Below are 19,917 nucleotides of genomic sequence, written 5' to 3'. Positions count from 1 at the left end.
TTTGTTTATTCTGAGTAAGGCAATTCCTTATGTATTTGGTCCCCAAAGCTATATTTGAGACTCTGTCCTGGGGAAGATAAGTAAGCTCCAACATTTGAAATCCAGAGTACTCATTAACTCAAGACTGCCATTCACTCACCCAACAATAGTTACAGAGGTCCTACTATGTGCCAGGTCCAGTTGTAAGTGTGGAGGACAGAGCAAACAGTACAGCTCCCTGCCCTCTGGGAGTTTACATTCTAGTGTGGATGTGGGTGAGTCGGGGAGAGAAACAAGTACATAAATAAGATGGTTTGGGCAAGGATGATAAAGGGTAGAGATAAGGGCTGGGAATAAAGAGCCAGGTGGGAGAGTAGAGGGTCCCTGGGGTGGAGGAGGGGCTATTATGGACTGGATGAGAAGGGGTGGCCTCTCTGAGGAGGTAGCCTGGGCTAAATGACAATGGAGGGTGTTCCAGGCAGAGAGAACAGCAAATACAGAGGCCCATGGGGGGAAAGAGTCAGGCAGGTTGGAGCAACAGAAAGAAGGCCAGCATGGCAGAGCCTGTGGGCACAGGAAGGGGTGGCCGTTCCTACAGTGCCTGTAGACAGCAGGTAATTCCACCCGGCCACACCCCTGCAGCCCAGATATGGCCATTGCCACTGGGCCCTATGAAGCCACAGCCACCCTTGTGGTCCAGGGTAAACCTGAAAAGATACATCCACAAAAGCAGCTGGGAACCTGCTTCTCCATAACCCAGCATGTGACACAGGGAATCTCACAGCAGGATCTTTAGGAACCTGAACTGCCGGGTGCCAAATTGGATGCTTTCTACATGTGCTCTCATTGGCTCCCCACAGCCCTCTGCGAGAGACGCTGCTAGAGTCCTCGTTTCAGCCTAGAGGCTCAGTGAGACAAAGTAATTTGTCAAAGTTTACACAACTAGGGAGCAGTAGGACTGGGATTCAAACCCAGCTCTGTCTCACTCTAAAGCCTGTAAGCCTATTATGTGATCCAGATAGCTTTCAGGTTCTGCTCTTGTGTTTGCCTTCGCCACAGATGCAGGAGCTAGAAATCACCTCCTGCTTAAAGCTTTCCACACTCAAACATCAAATCCTGCTCTGTTTAGAAGATGGGCCAGTGCTGTGGCTGGCGGGTGGCCAGGGCTGGTGCTCAGGACACGTGGAAGTCCTTCACCAGGGGGTCCGGGGCACTGTGTGTGATGACGTGTGGGACCTGAGTGAAGCCGAGGTCGTGTTCCGGCGGCTCAGGTGTGGACGGGCCATTGCTGCTCCTGGAAAGGCCCACTTTGGCCCAGGCTCTGGAGACATCCTTCTGCACAGCATCCAGTGTTCAGGAAGTGAGAAGCACCTTGGCCTCTGCCCCAGTTCCGGCTGGTCAGACCACAATTGTGGCCACCATAAGGATGCTGGCGTCATCTGCTCAGGTAGCCTCTCCTCCTATGGTAGGTCTTTCAGCCAGAGGCATTTTGGTGATGGATGGAGGCCATGTACAGAGCAGGGCCAGGGAATCTCAGGATAGTGGCCCAACAGATGAATGTCCCTTCAGCAAGGTGGACAGAGAATGCTGTAAACCTGACTCCGTTCTGAAGACAAACACACCAGAGCTTCACAACTGGCTGCTTCTGTTCTCTGCACCTCTCCCAGGCCTGGCGCTGCTTTGCCAGAGTCCATGCCCTCAGTTTTGCATTTGTAGCATGGTACCTGCCTGCTTGAGACCTGCCCACACTAGAAAAACCATCATTTCTTTGTCCTCATATAATCTAATTTAGATTTTCCTAAATTTATTGTTCTTTCATGCAGATGCTGAGCACTGGGCTCCAGATGTGACTCCTACACCCCCAGGTATGTCCAACACTGTGAATTTTCACTATCTCTGCAAAGGTAAAAAGAAATCTAACCTCCGTCCTGACCTAGACACTGGTGGACGATGACTAGACTGGCAATTTCCAATTCTGGCTGCACAACAGAATCACCCAGGGAGCTTTTTTTTTTTTTTTTAATTTTTTTAGAGACAGAGTCTCACTCTGTTGCCCGGGCTAGAGTGCCATGGCATCAGCCTAGCTCACAGCAACCTCAAACTCCTGGGCTCAAGCGATCCTCCTGCCTCAGCCTCCCGAGTAGCTGGGACTACAGGCATGTGCCACCATGCCTGGCTAATTTTTTCTATATATATTTTTAGCTGTCCATATAATTTCTTTCTATTTTTAGTAGAGACGGGGGTCTCGCTCTTGCTAAGGCTGGTCTCGAACTCCTGAGCTCAAACGATCCGCCCGCCTCGGCCTCCCAGAGTGCTAGGATTACAGGCGTGAGCCACTGCGCCCGGCCCAGGGAGCTTTTAAAATTTCTGATGTTCAGGCTGCACCCTAGACTGGTCACATCAGAATCAATGGGGTCACTCCATTTAAAAGGCTCTTGCCATTTAAATCTTAAGGGAAATATTGTACATCAAGCATTTTAACAAAAGAAAATTGCTTCTGAGACACTTTAGGTTAGAAAAAAATTATTCTGCAGATACCCAACACTCTTCCTGGCAAGGACTAAGGACAGGCAAGTTGGTGGCATCCATCACCTGCACTGCTCTGCGCCTTGCAGCAGTGCCGGCCCAGGAGCGAGACAGTGGGGTGAAGGGATTCTCACACGCACCTGACCTGCTTGCGTCAAACTGCTTCCCACTAAACCCCTAGTATAAAACCCAAACAAGTACCGGCATTCCAACGTACAGGCTTGCAAACGTCCTCGCCCTCGGCACGTGCCATGCAGTGGGGATGGAGGATGCATACAGACTGCAGAAACAGCCGGCCCTCGGTATCCGGGGGTTCCACATCTGTGGACTCAATCATCCTCAGATGGAAAATATTTGGGAAAAAAAGGATGGTTGTGTCTGTACTGAACATGTAAATACTTTTATCTTGAAATTATTCTGTAAACAATACAACATGACAACTATCTACAGCATTCACATTGTGTCAGCTGTAACAAGTAATCTAGAGATGACTCAAAGTGTACAGGAGGATAAGCTTAAGTTACATGCAAATACTATGACCTTTTACACAGGGGACTTGGGTATCCATGGCTTTTGGTATCCTCAGGGTGTCTTGGAATAAATTCCCCTGGAAACTAAGGGACAAAGGCATATGCCACGTAGAAACCAAAGCCAAGAGGACACGTGAGAGGGATAAGAAGGGACGTTAAACAACAGAACACTTGTCCAACCTACCCTTCCCCACCTTGGCTCTCGGCGTTCTGATTTTTGACCTTCTCAATTTCTGCACTCGATAAATTCCTGCCGACATATGTTCATGAGCACAGTGATGCTTTTGTAGTTCCTGGTGACTGGTCAATCTGAGGATAGCCGTTGGCTTGGCAGAACCTAGCACAGAAGAGAAAACAAGTCATGTAACTGCATGTTGTCCATGATTTCTTGGCAAATCAGCTGAAAGAAGGGGAAAGGTTCCATCCCAGATCAGGGAGAAAAGGGAAATGAGTGTGTGCACACCACTTACTAAAACTCAAGGCCAGGCACAGTGGCTCACACCTGTGACCCCGGTACTTTGGGAGGCCAAGGTGAGAGAGGATCACTTGAGGCCAAGATTTTGAGACCAGCCTGGACAACATAGCAAGACTCCTGTCTCTACAAAATAAATAAATAAATAAAGGGTAGTAATGGGCTCATTCATTTGTACTTAAGTGTAAAATGATTTTGTGATACTAAGCTTTTCTTTGGTTTTGATTTTTTGCAGCTGTCATCCCTCCAGCCCCTATACCACAAGGTAACTTACTTTCATTGAAAGAGTAACCTGTAAAGTACTAAGTTGAGTGGAGTCAGTTTGATAATTCATAAAAGCAGAATGGGCTTCTGTCTGCCCTGGCTGCCACGAGGAAAGGGAATGGGTGGGACGGAGCCCCCATGGGTGGTGGGTTGTCTGTATCTGAGCTGAGCTGGTTTGCATGGCAGGAAGCTGGGGCAGTGTTAAAGCATAGACCAGCATGCACACATGCCACACACGCATTCAGTCCCATCTCCAGTCCCCCTCATGATCAGTTTTAGGGTCCTGCCTGCCCCATCATGCATCTTTCATCCTCCCTCACGCCCACTCAGAGGCACAGTCCCTCACGTTAGCCAAGCCACAACTGTGTCTACACCCCTTCCCATCTTGTGATTCCACCGTTGAGTCTGACGGCATTCGGGACTCCACGCCTAGGAAGATGCAGCGTGCGTGCCTGGAGAAGCCGACTGTGCATCTCGCATCTGCTTTTACAGGAGGAAGCAACCCTTGCGGGGGAGAGATTTCCAGTCTCTCGGGCTCCTTCTCCAGCCCTTGGTATCCTACAAACTACCCCACCGACATGGAGTGTGTCTGGGTCATACACGTGGCCGACGAGTTCCGCATAGAGCTGGTGATCCCAAGCCTGAAGTAAGAGCTTTGCCTTTCTCCACTCCATCAAGGCCAGGTTAGACTTGAATCCCAGCTTTCCTCAAAGATGCGGCCTTTCTGGGGGACAGATCCTTTCCTATTTTAGGCGAGACTTGGTCTGGTCATCTGAGTTGCAGAGAATCTTTTAATCTCTTTGCTCAATTTCCCATGCAAGGAGAACACCCCGTGAGACTTCCTGACACCAGCCCGTGGAGCCCCTGCAGGGGTGACCCGCGCATGGAGACCTCACCCCTTCACTCTCAGCCAGCTCCGCTCGAGACACGAGCGTCTTCCTCATTCTTCCCTCTGATGCTGCACAAATCTGCTTCCTCTTTCCTTCAGAAATTTCTATCATGTTCCTTCCAAGATTTTTCCTCTATAGATTAAGCAGTTCACTCATCCCTCCCATCATGCACCTTGAACTTTCTGCTTCTTTCCCCAACCATCACTCATTCTTAAGGAATTCATCCTATTTTAATATATATATTTATGGGCACATATATTTATGCATATATTTTTCATATGTACATACAGATACTTAAGTAACTTTTGTATGAAAATATTACTTTTCCTAATAATGCTTAACGTTGGTTTCATCTTTCTATACTGGGTTGCATCTGGGTCATTCTCTCTTCTTGATTTTGTCCCACAGTGTGACCCAGACATCTGCCACTGCTTTCCATCTGTGTCCATTGGCCACAGCAGTTGAGGGTCTGAGTGCTTAATGCTGCCTTTAAAAATGTAAAAGGGTATGAAGTAGAGTAGGGGTAGATTCAGTTCGTGTTTCCTGATGGCTAAATTCCTTTTGGATAGGGAGGACATAAACTAGTCCTCGCTGGAAGTGGCAGGATTAGAATTACAGAGTCAGGGGACATTCAGGAGACACTCGAGGTAAAGAGGAAGAGGATGGGAGAGACGGAAAGCCAAGACAGCAGGTGAGAGATGAGAGCCCCACAGCCTGGGGCAGTCCTGGTAGGGAAGGACAGGATGGCAGACTCAAGGCCAAGTGACGAGAGGTGGGTGTGGCTGGAAGGAGGTGGATGCTATGCAAAAGATGACGCTATTTAAAACATTCTGCAGATTTCGTTCGGGAGATTAACTTTGCCTTCGCATCCTCAGATTAGAGAACATCTATGGGTGCCCTTATGACTTTATCGAAGTGTTTGACGGACACCAAGCTGCTGCACTCTCCATGGGCAGATTTTGTGCAGGAGCAGAGCTCACATTCCTCTCCTCTTCAAACGTCATGACCGCAGTGTTCAGAAGTGACACCATGGTCACCAACATGGGGTTTTATGCCCAGTACAACTCCGTTCAGCAAGATGAAAGGGAGAGTGGTGGGTATCCTTACCTTGGACATTGGGAGGAAGTTAGATCTCATTTGTGATCTTTCCCTTTAAGAGAAGAGATTTTTTTAAGAGACAGGGTCTCACTCTGTCACTGAGGCTAGAGTACACTGGCTCCATGATAGCTCACTGCTGCCTCTAACTCCTGGGCTGGAGCAATCCTCCCACCTCAGCCTCCCAAAGTACTAGGGTTGCAGGTGTGACCCACTGTGCCCAGACTAAGACCTTTAATTTTAAATATGGGGTCTAGCTATGCTGCCCAGGCTGAACTTGAACTCCTGGGCTCAAGCAGTTCTCCCATCTCAGCCTCCCCAATCACAGATTACAGGCATGGCCCCCACGCCTGGCAAGAGAAGAGACTCTTTCTAAATCTAACCTTCATTAAGGCCATCCTGAGTGACATCCACAGACACTAACAGCCCCCACTCCCACCTCTCTCCCCGGCTCTGCACTCACTGTCACTGTCTTCTACCAGAGCAACCTAGCTGAAAGAATAATTGCTTGAAATCTCACATCTAACATTGGCCATGGGCGCAAATGGAGAACCCAAAAGAGAACCTCCTTCTTCTCCAAAGAAGGAAAGGAGGACTCAGTAGGAAAACTCTTTCTGGGGCAAAACTATCTCAGACTGCAACTACCAGCCCTCCTGCCCCCAGCCACCCACCCAGAACATTCACCCATGCTTAGGTTCTGCAGCAGGAAATGGGGAACCCTGCAGAGCTCCCAGTGGCTTATGCTTAGGGTGACAATACACTCTATCCTCCTATGGGGACACTTCTAAGAGTTTCAAAGGAACTCTGAAATAATTAACAGGCACTGACTGATCTGCAACAGTCATAAACTGGGACTATTCCAGGCAAATCAGAACCCAGGGCCACCCTGATATGGAACACGTGCCCAAGTGCTGGAGAACATTTTCGACTTGCAGAAGGTCCCAGAGTTTGGGGACAGCACCACAGCTCAGAAGCCCCTATTTTCCTGTCCCCAGATATGTCCCTGCGACTGGTGAACGGCAGCCACAGGTGTGAGGGCCGGGTGGAGGTCTCCTACAACGGCACCTGGGGCACAGTGTGCGATGACAGCTGGGACCTGATGGACGCCAGGGTGGTGTGCCAGCAGCTCGGCTGTGGCGAGGCCCTGTCGGCCCCAGTCAAGAGCTACTTTGATGGAGGCACTGGCCACATCATGCTAGATGGCGTACAATGCACCGGGAACGAAGTCAAGGTGTGGCAATGCATGCACAACGGGTGGTTCTCCCACAACTGTGGGCACCACGAGGACGCCAGCGCCATCTGCTCAGGTGAGTGCCTGTGGGCACAGGCACATCTCAGGGACAGAGAGTCTCCCCTGTCAGCCGCCCCTGGGAAGGGAGGTGTCAACACCAGCAGGCAGTTACTCAGAAAAGAGCCCTGGGCTTCAAGCCAGCTTCTTAAGTCAATTTGCTTAAGAGTTAGTGCTCTTTCTCCTACATTGCTGCACCTGTTCAAGATCCCACCTGGAAAGCTGTGATGAAATGATCCTGCTCCTGGAATGATCGGGATGCTGGCAGCGATGCACTCTCCCCTGAATAGGAATGGTGGATGGTGTCCAGCAAGCGCTAGTGCCAGGCTCCATGCTGAAGCCAGCGCCTTCATTTCTCATTTAATCTTCGCAACTGCTAATAACCTAGAGACTACTGGCATAGGCATTTGATCAATAAGGTGACAGAGGCATAGCCAAGATCACACACGAGTCCATACTCTGTAGTATTGCCTCCTTGACATACCGCATTAAAGCCTGAGCTCGACTCTGTTACTAAAGCTCAGCCAGCGCAATAACTGACCAAAAGCAAACAAATATCATGTTTCATCTGAGCCATCGTGAGACGGAAATTCAAAGTGTGCCCCGCACCCAAGGCACTGCCTAGGGGGCCAGTCTGGTAACTACCACTGATGGGCTTGAACACTGCATCCCACTGCCCCGAATAGAATACGTCTGATTCTGAACAAAGCACCAGATTCTTTTTATGAATTGTGTGACCACCTGACTTAATCTGTCTCTCATTCTCTCTTCTGTCTTTGAATAGGTGTCGATGGCAGTTCACACCTCGGACCCACAGGTACTGCTTTTCCATACAGTTCAACCAGTTGCCAGCTCCGTGATGTGTGTGAATCCTGGCCACACTTCAATCCTGAAGTTGAGGCCCAGTCAAATTAAATTCTCTGTTGCTAATTAACAAGAGCAATGCAGCCCACTAGGGTGGACAAAATGCTGGGGCCAAGGGACAGCATGCGGGGTACTGGTGGGAGGGAAAGTTTAGATTCACCAGAAGTGCAATCTCTCTTGGCCACTGAGATCCCCCGAGCCGGTCAGTGTCAGCTGGGAGGAGAGGGTTAACTGCTTGCAGGAATGATCGCGCTGTGACACGCTGGAGGGAACAAGGAAAAGGACATCCCAAGGCCAGCCCTCAGCAAGCTGAATCCAGTGACACCCACCCATGCACGGGGTGTGCAAGTGTCCAGTCATCTCTGTCCATTGGGGCACAGGGAAATCAGACATTTTGAGTGTCAATGTTCCTGAGTATGTTCAATGAGTATCTGGATAAAAGTCTTTGCTCACAGCATGATCTTTCTCTGTGGATTTCCGCAGACTCCACTGGTGACGGCCCGCCTGCAGGTACCCCAGCTTTGTGTAAGCTCTTCACGTGGTTTCCTATTTGCTTCCTTTCCAATTGAGGACAAATTTCACACCAAGGAAAATATTTCAGCCTTCAGTTAGATGCTTGAAGCAATCTTGGTGTTGATTTCAGCTAGGATATGTATATAATATAATCAGGCATCTTCTAACACAAGCTGTTTTGTAACATGCTGTACTGAGAAAAGGTGCTTTGTCTTGCCTTGTCTTTGCACAGTTAGCATTAAAATGTGAGCGTAGGGACTCAAAAAGCCCTTTCAACCTTAGGTGGCTGTCATTTCCTCCTCAAAAACACACGTTTAAGATCTTCATTGCCCCAAGGACAGCCTTGGGAGCTCAGGGTACTCACAATACTAACTTTCTTAGTCATCAGCAAAAGCAGCCCTAGAACAAGTCTTCACGGCTGTCCTCACTCTGTCCCCTCATGACCCTCTGAAAACACCAGCAGAGGTCAGTGCCCCCTGTTGACGGGGTTTTTTCACTTTCTTGCAGATGAAAGTTTCCCCTGTGGTGGTCTGCTCACGAATAATTCAGGCTCCTTCTCCAGTCCTTGGTTTCCTAAAAAATACCCCACAAATGTGGAGTGTGCTTGGGACATACAAGTGGACATCAGGGCTCACGTCAGACTCACGTTTGAAGTGGTAAAGTGAGTACACATTTCCTACCTTACTACCGTCCTCACTCAGCCATGCCTCCCTCCCCCTAACCTGCCCAAAAAATTTTCCATATTTAATTCTCAAAAGTGAGCTAGGCCTTGAGGCTTGTTGTAATATTGATCAAAATTTTAAATACACAGATCTTTTAACCCAGCAATTCCGGTTCCAGGAATTTGATCTACAGATAAAGTCTCATGCGCACTGAGGATAAGCGTGCTTATGCTGGCCGTAGATTGGAAGCAATCTAATTGTCCATCGGTAGGGGATCAGTTAAATGGATTTTGGTACATGCACCTATTGCTGTCACACAGATAGTGTGTGTTGCTGTGGAATGGGCTACAAGAAAGCCATGGACAATAGCACAGTCTGCTGCCATTTGTGCATAGACCATCTCTAGCAGGAAATAAGCAGAAATTGTTCATCGACGCTGCTTCTGGGAGGGAGAGTGAAGTGAGGGGGCACTAGTCAGGGGAGTTTTACTTTTTGCCACACGCCCATCAATGCCACTTAAATTCTATTCCGTGTGCTTGTAATACATCTCCAGAAAGTGCCATTGAATTTAAACTTTAAAAATTAAAAAATGTTTAGAAACAGGAGGATACCTGCTGCCCCTGTCCACAGGGTCATTATTCCTGCAACCTGTGTGAAGAGATACAGGTTTCAGACAGTTTCTTCCTAGCCCTTCCTGGACCAATCTGGGTGACGCTTATTGGGAAGAAAGCCCCAGTGGACTGAGTCCAGATGACACTGCTTCGTTTCACAGAATGGAAAACTTCTACGGCTGTCCGTACGACTTCATCGAAATCTTTGATGGCCCACAAAACGAATCTTTCTCGCTGGGGAGGTTCTGTTCCGGGACAACCCCGATATTCACCTCCTCCTCCAACCGCATGTCCGTGGTGTTCCACAGCGACGCTGTCATCACCAACATCGGCTTTTATGCACATTATGAGTCTCTTGTGCAAGATGAGAACGACACCGGTAGGTCCTGCGATCGTCTTAGCCCCTGGCCCCGCTTGGTGATGGCGGTGAAGGTGAAGATGGACAGCGGCTCCGTCAGTGGGACCCAGGGATTTGGAAGGGGCTTCCCAAGCTCCTTAGTTTACTCCCAAGATACGACCTGGAGAACCGGGCTGAACACCCAGCCCTGCCCTGGAGTTGCACATGCAGGCCTATCTCCTGACAGCAGAGGCACATCACACTGCGGGGAAAGGGTCCTTTCTTGGAGCCAGTTTTACTCAAAGCCACGCGCAGTCTCTTTCCACCTGGCCTGGAGAACACTGTTTCACGCTAGGAGCAGCCACGTGTTTCCAGCTTGGTGGAAAGGTTTCCAGCCTTTACACGAGGCTTTTAAGGGCTCACTCTCTTTTTTTATTTTTCCCAGACTATTACAGGGGTACAAATGTTTTGGTTACATGGATTAGTTTTATACCACTTGAGCCACAGCTATGTAATTGACCTCTATAAAGTAGACAATCCAGTCTAGGGGGAAGCTTTTAACCCCCCCCCCCAAATCCCCTTGATGTGAGGGAACAAACCCAAAGCACTTTGCCGCTGGCTTTACCCCACGACGTTCCCTCCCCGAGCATGAGGGGGGAACCCTCCAGAGCTGGTCGGCTCAGAGGAAAGGCCCACGTTCTCCTCTGAGCAGCGGCAAGGGGTAGCCCCGGAGTGATGACCAGGTGTGTCTGGCTTTTCCAGATGTGGCCCTCAGGCTGACCAATGGCGGGCACCGGTGCGAGGGCCGCGTGGAGCTGCGCTACAACGGCAGCTGGGGCACGGTGTGTGATGACAGCTGGGACCTGCGCGATGCCCAGGTGGTGTGCAGGCAGCTGGGCTGCGGCGTGGCGGTGGCAGCCCCGGGGCAGGCACATTTCAGGAGAGGCCTGGGCCCCATCGTTCTGGATGACGTGGAGTGCGTGGGCACAGAAGCCAGGCTGTGGCAGTGCCTGCACCGCGGCTGGCTCACCCACAACTGCAGCCACCACGAGGACGCCAGCGCCATCTGCTCAGGTGGGCCTGATTCTGAGCAGTGGTGGGCTAGGGACATTCTGTTCCATGAGTCTCGGCCTAACTGCACTTAGAGCAGGGGGGACATCCCAGGCAGTCCCCAAGCCACTGGTCCCCAAGCGTTAGCCACTCAGGCCCCCTGCACGATCCCTGCCACGCTCATCTCCTGCCCACACTATCATTTTTCTTCATCTTTTCTCTTAAATTGACTCTTCTTTTTAACTTAAATGAGTTCATTTTGCAAGGAAACTTGATATCCCCACCATAAACGGAGAACCAGGACCACTTGCCACAAATAGTACATAAAAACAAACAGTGGCAATAAGGCAACATTTAAAATGTTTAAAAATTAAAATAAAATTAAACAGTGAACTTCCTAATCTAACCAATTTACACCCATGCATATCTGAAAAGATCCTTACTCAGAATAGAACAAAACGTGAATTTTTACATTTTAACGCAATAAGTGTGCAACTCAAAATACAAGATGCGGCACCCCAAGTTATCTTGCCCCACCCATGATGAGTCACACCTGTGGGAGCCATCGCTCTGATTCAGTCCCCTCATATTACAGGTAGCACAGAGAGCTTTCCTAACAGCAGGGAACCCACGTCCTCGCCCAGGGCTCTCATTCCTCAGTTTTATCCCAGTTGAGTTTTCCCCAATAAATTCAGTAGCTGGAGTCAAAAGTACCCCTTGTCTCTGCACCCTTCTGGGTTTGGCTGGGAGGTGCAAACTGGCTTATCAGCTAGAGCTGGAAGCAACCTCCTGAGATAGGACAAAGGGCAAGGAGAGGCTGGAGGTACCAGAAGGTTCTGAGAGGAGAGAAGTCAAGGGACAGAACCATTGTTCTGAGCAAAACAGAAGCTGAAGCCACATGTGACATCAGAGGACAGGGCTGGGGGCTTGGAGAGCCAGGAGGTTTGGAAGCAGGGCCCTGGCAGAGCCATGGGGATGGGCCTCCAAGCAGCAGCTGTGAGTCCCCTTCCACCCTGACCCTGCAGCTCCCAGCCCAGCTCCACGGTCCACTCGGGGGCTTTTGGCTCCCTCCTTGCTGAGGTTGCTAGTGCAACCTCACTTGAGATAGATGTGGTTCTGCCCTTTAGGAACTGACGTTTACTTGGAGGTGAGACACACACACACCCCCAGGGAGAATTACAAAACCAAACCAACCAGCAAGACGGGTGCTCCACACCAGGCACCACCATTGGGGCCACAGTTTGGGGAGAAAAGAAAGAAAAGGAAAGGAAATGACATTACAGTGTCCAACAGCAGGACAGAAATGAACCCAGTGACCCAGGACACCCGGTGGTTGTAACTATGGTAACTCAGCGCCATTCTAAGAGGCCAGGATTTGGTGCAGTTTCTCCCCAAAACAAGACATGGTACTTTTATGGTTGAAATAAGCAAGCCTACCTCTCAGGTTTCAGAAGAGTGGAAGAAGATGAGCTCCCCACACTTCCTGTGTCTCTCACAGCCTCTCTGCCGTACCCAACACCATCAGCTGTTCTGAGTCACCCAACCTCAGGTAATTTCAGTTGTTCTGAGTCGATCGGCTGTAACTCGCCTTGGCAAAGGACCCCTGGGCTGCAGGGTGGTGGTTTAGGGACCAAATGCCTTGGGTTTGTCTTCCTGACTTGGTCATTTACTAGCTGTGAGGCCTCTAGCAAATCCCTGAACTGCTTCATGCCTCAGTTTCCTCCTGTGGATGAGGACAAGGATAATTCAGTGGACTTCCTGGTGTAGAGCAGCCAGGGAGGCACTTGCCCTGCAGTGGTGCACACTACATAGACATTGCACCTCGTCCAAGGCTGCAGTCCCGCGGGGGTTTATCACTGTACACGGCTTTCTGCTTGGCAGAATTGTTAAGAATGAAGAAGCCGAAGGGGTTACTGTTTGGCTCGCTCCTGGCTCTGTTTGGGCCAGTAGTTATAGTTCACATTCGGTCAGCAGCTCTTCCATGGCAGGTCTTTAAGAGTGAAATACAATATGAAAAGAAGAGTTGGGGAAAATAGAAATGGCCCCAGACCTACAGACGAAGCACCAGGGCAGGTTATACTGCACAGCAGAGGTCCCCAAAGGATGCTTTCTTGACTTTAAAATGTACCTGTTTAGAAACAATGTCTCAGCCCCCATGCTTTGGCTTTCCGCAGCTTGTGGGAGTGGGCTCCTGTTTCCTGTGCACACACGGTCTGGGCGGTGGGAGTTTTCCCCACAGAGAAGGGCATGAGCAGCAGAACCTGCATCTGCAAAGCGCAGAGCCACTGACAATTGACTGACAGTTAAATATGTGACACTTAACCAAGACGTTGTATAATTTTCTTCTTTTGCTTTCTGTCTGCCCTTAGCATCTTTTCCAAAGCCGACAGAGCTGCCCACATCCACAGGTAATCCTTTCTTCTCACTTCAGTCGCCTTCCCTTCGCAGAGCTTTAGTTCAGAAATGCTCTGGCATTAAGTGGGAGGAAGCGTCCCTCCTGGACACACCCTTTCCACACATTTCTACCCTGCTCCACGGCCTCAGCCTGGCCCTCAAATGGCTGGTGCCCGAGGAAGGGCTGGCAATGTCTGGGATCACCCAGAAAATCTGTGATTGGAAAGTGACAGAGAAGAAGAGGCTGTGAGATGCAAGAATGGCTTGGAGGGGCTGGTGTGGGAGGCTGGGGGTGCCCTTCTGATCCCAGCCTCACGTCCCCACCGTGAGCTCGCCTTGGCTGTGTTCCAAGCATAGCAGCTTCTACTCCCTTTTGCAATACCGCCCTTTGGACTCAGGGGTCAGTTTGCAATGACTGCACTTTGCATTCCCTGGAATGTCTTCATGTGTGGGTTATCACTGACCCTGGGAACAAAACAGATGGGAGCTATTGTTATTGTCACTTGATCAGTACGTGCAAATGCACACAGAAACTCACACACACACAGAGTTAGTGTGTGCATGATAGCTTCTCGTGAAAAATCCAACAGAACCTGAATGTTAGAAACCAAGACTTCACAGCACACAGGGAAAGGATGGCCACACAGAGGTGCAGGCTGCTGGTCCCACGGCCAAGGAGCAGCCGTTTCTTAACCAATCGTAATCTCGAAAAACACACGGAGTTGTACCCAAGGCAAAAATAAATGAAATGAAATAAAGGAAAGGGGGGAGTGGATTTGTTATCCTCAATTGTCAGTGCACAATTCCCAGGAAATAGCTGGCTTTTCTGGTGGCCTTTGTGGATGAGCATTCACGGAGGTTGCTCTTTGGAATGTGCACCAAGGTCCGGGCCTGCGGCTGGCAAACGGGTCCAGAAGCTGTGAGGGCCGGGTTGAGGTCTACCACGCCGACATCTGGGGCACCGTGTGCGATGACAGCTGGTCCATAGAGGATGCCCACGTGGTCTGCAGGCAGCTTGGCTGTGGCCTGGCCCTGTCTTCCCTCCCAGGGGCCAGGTTCGGCCCTGGGTTTGGCAGCATCCTCCTCGATGACGTCAACTGCACGGGAAGGGAGTCCTCCCTGGAGCACTGCCCTCATGGCGGTTGGTTCACCCACAACTGCGGGCACCATGAGGATGCTGGCGTCATCTGCTCAGGTGAGTGAAGGTCCCACCTGAGCCAGTCACAGAGCTGCCCGGGCCAAGCTTGGGATTTCCAGAAGAGTCTGGGAATGCCTCTGTGCCCTGAACCTTCCCCCATGGGCAGGACAGTGGATTTCTGTCCAAACTCTGAAACATATGCCAACTGTTTCATAGATGGGAGGGCCCCATTCAACCTGAGTGCAAACACTAATCAGCTGTAAAATAATGAAAATAATGGTACTTATTTCATAAGAGTTGTTGGGAGGACTAAGTGAGACAATCCACATAGAACAATTGACAAGCACCTGACACACCATAAATACACAAAAATATTACTATTTTCTCGTTGGTATTTTAGTTACTAAGGCAAGTTCTATCAGCATCACTGCCTCAAAGCTTTTAGCCAGGTGAGACCACCCACACCTGGCTGTATAAACCTGCATGTGCCCAGTTTCCTTGAGTGGCATTTAAACTGAGACAATGATCCTCCACCACCCTGGTTCATATTATTAAATACCCTCATATTTCTCTTATCTCTGCAGGTTCCCCAGCTGCTGGACATCCAGGTACTGTGAGCTTCTATCCATTTTATTTGCTGACTGGTGACTAGCCGTCTAGTACAGGTGTCCCCACACTGGGTCTCCCTTACAAGCTTTAACTTTCCTTAACAAGGCCCCAAGCTCCAGACACTTCCACCTTCCAGAAGGGGAAGGCCCAGGGCTGTTTCCCATTCCCTTGGGGCTGCAGTGCGCCCACAGGGAAAGCTGCTCTGGGTGCCAGCAGGTTGGCGCATTCCTTCTGCATAACAGAGCTGCATTTCAGCGGGACTCTGAGATACCCCTCTTAAGGGTGCTTCATGCAACAGAGGCTATGGCAGGCCATACAGGGCAGGAGAGCCTGGGGGCAGGTGGGCCTGGGGGCAGGAGGAGCTGGAGGCAGGAGGGCTTGGGTATAGGAACTGCTTCTCCACCTGCAGCCCTTCCTTGGTCCTAGGATGCAGCAGCTGAACTCTGTGATTCTAACAAGGTGCCCCCTGCCAATGGGGCCGTATCTTCACAATCCCAATGTGAATTTTATTTCTTATTTTGCTATTCTTAATCAGAATAGTCTGTACTAATTTGTGAGCTACCACCACATTTTACATGGGTAATAGAATTGATTAGGGACTGGGTGGGAGTGTTTAAAGGCAGACTGGCAGATGTGATGATATTTGAGAAGAGCATGAAATTTCACTGTGTGTGTTTGGGATGTTATTGTGGTGATGATTTTTCTTTTTCATATGTGTAGCTTCTTCAGCTCCTAGGGAGCATCCACGTGTTTTCCATCCGACAGGTACTTTTTCCCTTCTTGCATTTTATGACTTTTCTGAGGCTGGGGTCCCACCATTTGTGACCCACAGAAAAGTAGCAAACATGGTTTCCGGGGCCCTGGCGCTGTGCAGAGTAAGGCTGTGCACATTCCGGCAAGCGGGTAAATGGCGGACTCTCCCGGCGTGGAGACCTTTCTGAGGAGAGAGCCAGCTCGCCCGCCCACCCTGAGAAGGCCTGTCACAAGGCCAGACTCCACACAGTGCTCTTGCAGACCCTTCTAACGGGGACCCCTCGAACCAGCCCGATCTCTGGGGGCCCAGCCCCTGACAACCAGCTTCCCCTGCTCTGGGTTTGGGGGTCAGTTATGCTTGGCTTCCGATTAGAGTCAGTGAGTCGGGGTCTGGGCTTAATCTTTAGAAGTGCTGATCCTCCCGTGAGGTGCTGCATTGGCCAGAATGTTCCAAAGCGTTACACTGGCACTGGTGGGGACCCGGCCATCAGGTGTTTGTAAACGTTACCGTCTGCTAACACGACTGCCTTGTGTTTTCCTTCCAGCTGTTGAAGTTGCCCCAGCATCGGCAGGAACGGCTCCCACAGTTGGTAATCCTTTAGTTGTTTCTCACAGCTTCCTGGTTACTGGATCTTTCTAGGGGACGCCCTGAGGTTACAGCCAGTAATGTCAGTGCCACGTAGACTCACGCCTCCCTCAGACTGAGGAAATACAGAGCTGACGTGGAGGCAGAGGTTTCGGGCAGAGCTGGCGGCTGCTTGTCTAGTCTCTGGCTCTTGAAAATGTTTTCAACTTTGAATCTGGGCCGATGGACAAGTTTGGCCCACGGGAAATAATGCAAGGTTGAGTTTGACACATCCCAATGCCAAGGCTTGGCTTCAAAATAGATATTTATCCTTATCCTTGTAACTATATTTCCAATACAAAAAAAGAAAAGGATGGAGCAAAATATTGGGAGTCACAAATAGCATAGAAAAGCCAGTTGCTGAATTTACAAGCACTCATTAGACTCAGTCCTATGAGACTGAGAAACAGGAAGCAAGTTTCTAGGGTTCTGGAATTTAGGGTGTATTATACTAAAAGCTAAAGAAAAGTCCCTTTATAACTTTCCCGTCGGAAGAGCTGATCACACTTCAGTGATAACCGCCGGGCCTTCCAAAATTGTCTATTTTGAGCTCTAAAATTGACTTCGTAGTACTGCTCTAGGGAATTCCATGAATGAAACCCAGTTCCTTGCTCTATATCCTTTGTAAAAGCTTCATCGCTATTTCCTTTTGGCCTCTGTGGTTGAGATCGTCCCCCCTCTTTTTTTTCCTTTGATTCAGCCCAGTTTGTGCATTGTCTATGTTTTCTTCTTTCCCTTGCCAACAAAGTAGAATAGAAAGGAAATCAAATGAAATAAAATAGCCACTTCTCAGCGTATCTTAATTTTATAGGGCAAAGACTAGAATAACAGGGCTTAATTCATCCATCCATTTATTTAAGTGATATTTCCAGGCACAATTCCAGGTGCTAAGGATGCAGTAATGGAAACAACAGACAACAACCCTGCCTCATGGCGCTAGCATTCCCGGGGGAGAGTCAGAATCATTTGTGCATTTCAACTATGACAGATAATTAACAAAAGTAAATAAATATTGAATCAGGAATATGCTTTATTGTATTAAAAAAAACACTTTCCTTCAGTGTTCAGGCAACTTTGTATTGTGTTATAAAACTAGTTTGGTGAAAATGACAAATCAATGTCAGAAACCTGAAAGGTGAGAATTAGGAAGCTTCCTAGTACTTTGCCACTGTAGGAAATATTTCCTTTTCATTGCACCAGTGGAAGAGCCTTTCTGTTCCATCAGGGGATGTATTTTCCCAGCCAACGAATGTTTCTCACTTCCTGCCTTCATTCTCCCCTGTCTCTATTTTAGTCTCAACTAGGAAAACTTTCTTATTCTTAATTTCACATTTCAGAAGTTGCTTTGTATCTAATTTTAATGTATCTGAGGTATAAATTTTTAAAATAAAAAACTATCTTCTAAATTCCTGTTTGTTTTACAATTTCAGCATCAGCCACAGAACTGACCACTTCACCTGGTAATTTTATTTTCTTTCTTGCTTTCTATAAATAAGATATGTATAGATTGCCATGCATATGGTTAGGGTTGGAGTTTATATCTCCTATGGAACTAAATACCAAGTTTTTTATCAAACTAATATAAGGTGCTTATACATTCATTGAATGAAATAGTAAATTGAACATATTGATTGCGTGTCATCCATATGTAGGACACAGTATGTCCAGTTTGTTCTCTCTGTCTTTTGGTGCAACAGCTGGTCTCTGAAATCAAGTTCTAGTGACATGGCTTCACTTAAAATTCTCATCAGTGTCTACACATTTGGGTTTTCAATGAGTTTTGAGTTTTGTTTGTTTGTTTGTCTTAACCTCAAATTCCTGGGCTCAAGTGATCCTCCCACCTCAGCCTCCCAAGTAGCTGGGACTGCAGGCATGTGTCACCACCACCAGCTAATTTTTTTTATCATTTTTTGTAGAGATGGGGTCTTGCTATGTTGCCCAGGCTGATCTCGAACTCTTGGCCTCAAGCAATCCTCCCATCTCATCTCCCAAAGTGCTGGGATTACACGTGTGATCCACTGTGCCCAGCCATTTTGAGCCAATTTCAGCAGGAGACAAGTTGGCTGGGGCTGAGCAGGGAGGGGCTGCCCCTCTCTATGGGCACATGCTCTCCATTTCCTCCTGGCCCATGCCATGCTTGTCTAAGCTGTAGATATCTCCATTTGCATGCTTGGTGCTTCTCGGTGTTTAATGTACATATAGCTCACCTGGAGATGCTGTTAAAATGCAGGTTCTGGTTCAGTGGATCCCGAGAGTCTGCATTTCTAACAAGGTAATGCAGATGCTGGTGGTCCATGGACTGGTCCTTCGGGTGCAGCACCTAGAGCCCAGAGATGCAAAGGGACTTGTCCAAGGTCATGTGCTCCCTTCCACAAAGATGGGTGGGGAAGGTGCAGCCTTCTGATTTCAAGATTGTTCTTTTTTAAGCACCAAAGGAGGCAAGAAAAGCTTCATCTTTCTCTGCTGCACCCCTTTAATAAAAGGATCTGTTCTGTAAAATTTGGATTCAGTCAAAAGGCCTCACTTAAGGACCTAGAGGGCCACATGTGACCTGAAGGTCGCAGGTTCCCCACCCCTGCCAGGTCTCAGGTCCCAGCCCTGTGTACCACCTGTCTCATTATTAATTGCCCTAGCTTAATGAAACAGAGAACAGGAGAACCAAATAGGAATAGAGTATAATCGAATATGAACATGGCTGGGACATGATTTGTAAATAGGATAATTTTTTTGAAAATTCCTTACCAATGAACTTGATTGATAAGGATGGCATTTAATTACAATTTTCTCTTAACTTTTGCTTGTCTTGACAGTTTCTACCTCAATTTCAGCCATAGATTTGGTCCCTGTGACTGGTAACAAGTTTTTTGCTGACTTTGTCCTTTTGCTACCTATATAAAGAATATTGCTGTGTTGAAATGCTGACTAGTTAGTACAATTATACCCCTGTTTGTCCAGGAGTCACTTGGCTAAATTAATCCCTTGGGAAATAGGCTAGAATCCAGAAATAGACAAAGAGGGCCTCTATGCAGCCAAATTGAGATCCCAACATTCAAGATGAAGTAAGCGCTTGAACACATATGCAGGTACTCCACAAGGGCTATTTCTGAGAGCCCATCATTCCTACTTTCTATAGTCACGTGACAGCTGGCTATCTGGTCTCCCTGCTGACCATCTATCAGGAGAGACAAGAGATTGGGGAGGTGGTGTAAGGGCTGGGAGGGGTAGACCTGATAGAGCAGCCACGCTGGCGATGTCAGGAAATCCTAGCAGATTCTCTGATAGCCACAGAAGGATCCAGAAAAATCATTCAATATCAG

At 48.7% G+C, this 19,917-nt stretch overlaps 1 protein-coding gene across 1 annotated transcript; it reads left to right on the top strand.

The window, feature by feature from the left end:
* The first annotated feature begins 1,818 nt into the window (after positions 1-1,818).
* On the top strand, positions 1,819-16,615 carry LOC123649712 (deleted in malignant brain tumors 1 protein-like). Its single transcript, XM_045567894.1, has 15 exons — positions 1,819-1,844; positions 3,743-3,772; positions 4,264-4,417; positions 5,537-5,754; positions 6,752-7,063; positions 7,829-7,861; positions 8,929-9,082; positions 9,856-10,073; positions 10,794-11,105; positions 12,526-12,630; positions 13,451-13,489; positions 14,359-14,670; positions 15,198-15,221; positions 15,943-15,987; positions 16,521-16,615. Exons 3-15 carry the CDS (start codon positions 4,350-4,352, stop codon positions 16,613-16,615), a joined length of 1,935 nt encoding a protein of 644 aa, XP_045423850.1. The 5' UTR covers positions 1,819-1,844; positions 3,743-3,772; positions 4,264-4,349.
* The last annotated feature ends 3,302 nt before the right edge of the window (positions 16,616-19,917 follow it).

This window comes from Lemur catta, chromosome 14 (assembly GCF_020740605.2).
Source record: "Lemur catta isolate mLemCat1 chromosome 14, mLemCat1.pri, whole genome shotgun sequence".
In the NCBI taxonomy this organism is placed as follows: domain Eukaryota; kingdom Metazoa; phylum Chordata; class Mammalia; order Primates; family Lemuridae; genus Lemur; species Lemur catta.
The sequence above is the reverse complement of the archived record's forward strand: the minus strand, read 5'-3'. Positions and strand labels throughout refer to the sequence as shown.

Coding starts and splice junctions, on each gene's coding strand:
- LOC123649712 (XM_045567894.1), top strand. CDS start 4,350: ATGGAGTGTGTCTGGGTCATACACGTGGCCGACGAGTTCCGCATAGAG. Junction 7,064..7,828: donor CGCCAGCGCCATCTGCTCAG/GTGAGTGCCTGT, acceptor GTCTTTGAATAG/GTGTCGATGGCAGTTCACAC. Junction 15,222..15,942: donor CCCAGCTGCTGGACATCCAG/GTACTGTGAGCT, acceptor TCATATGTGTAG/CTTCTTCAGCTCCTAGGGAG.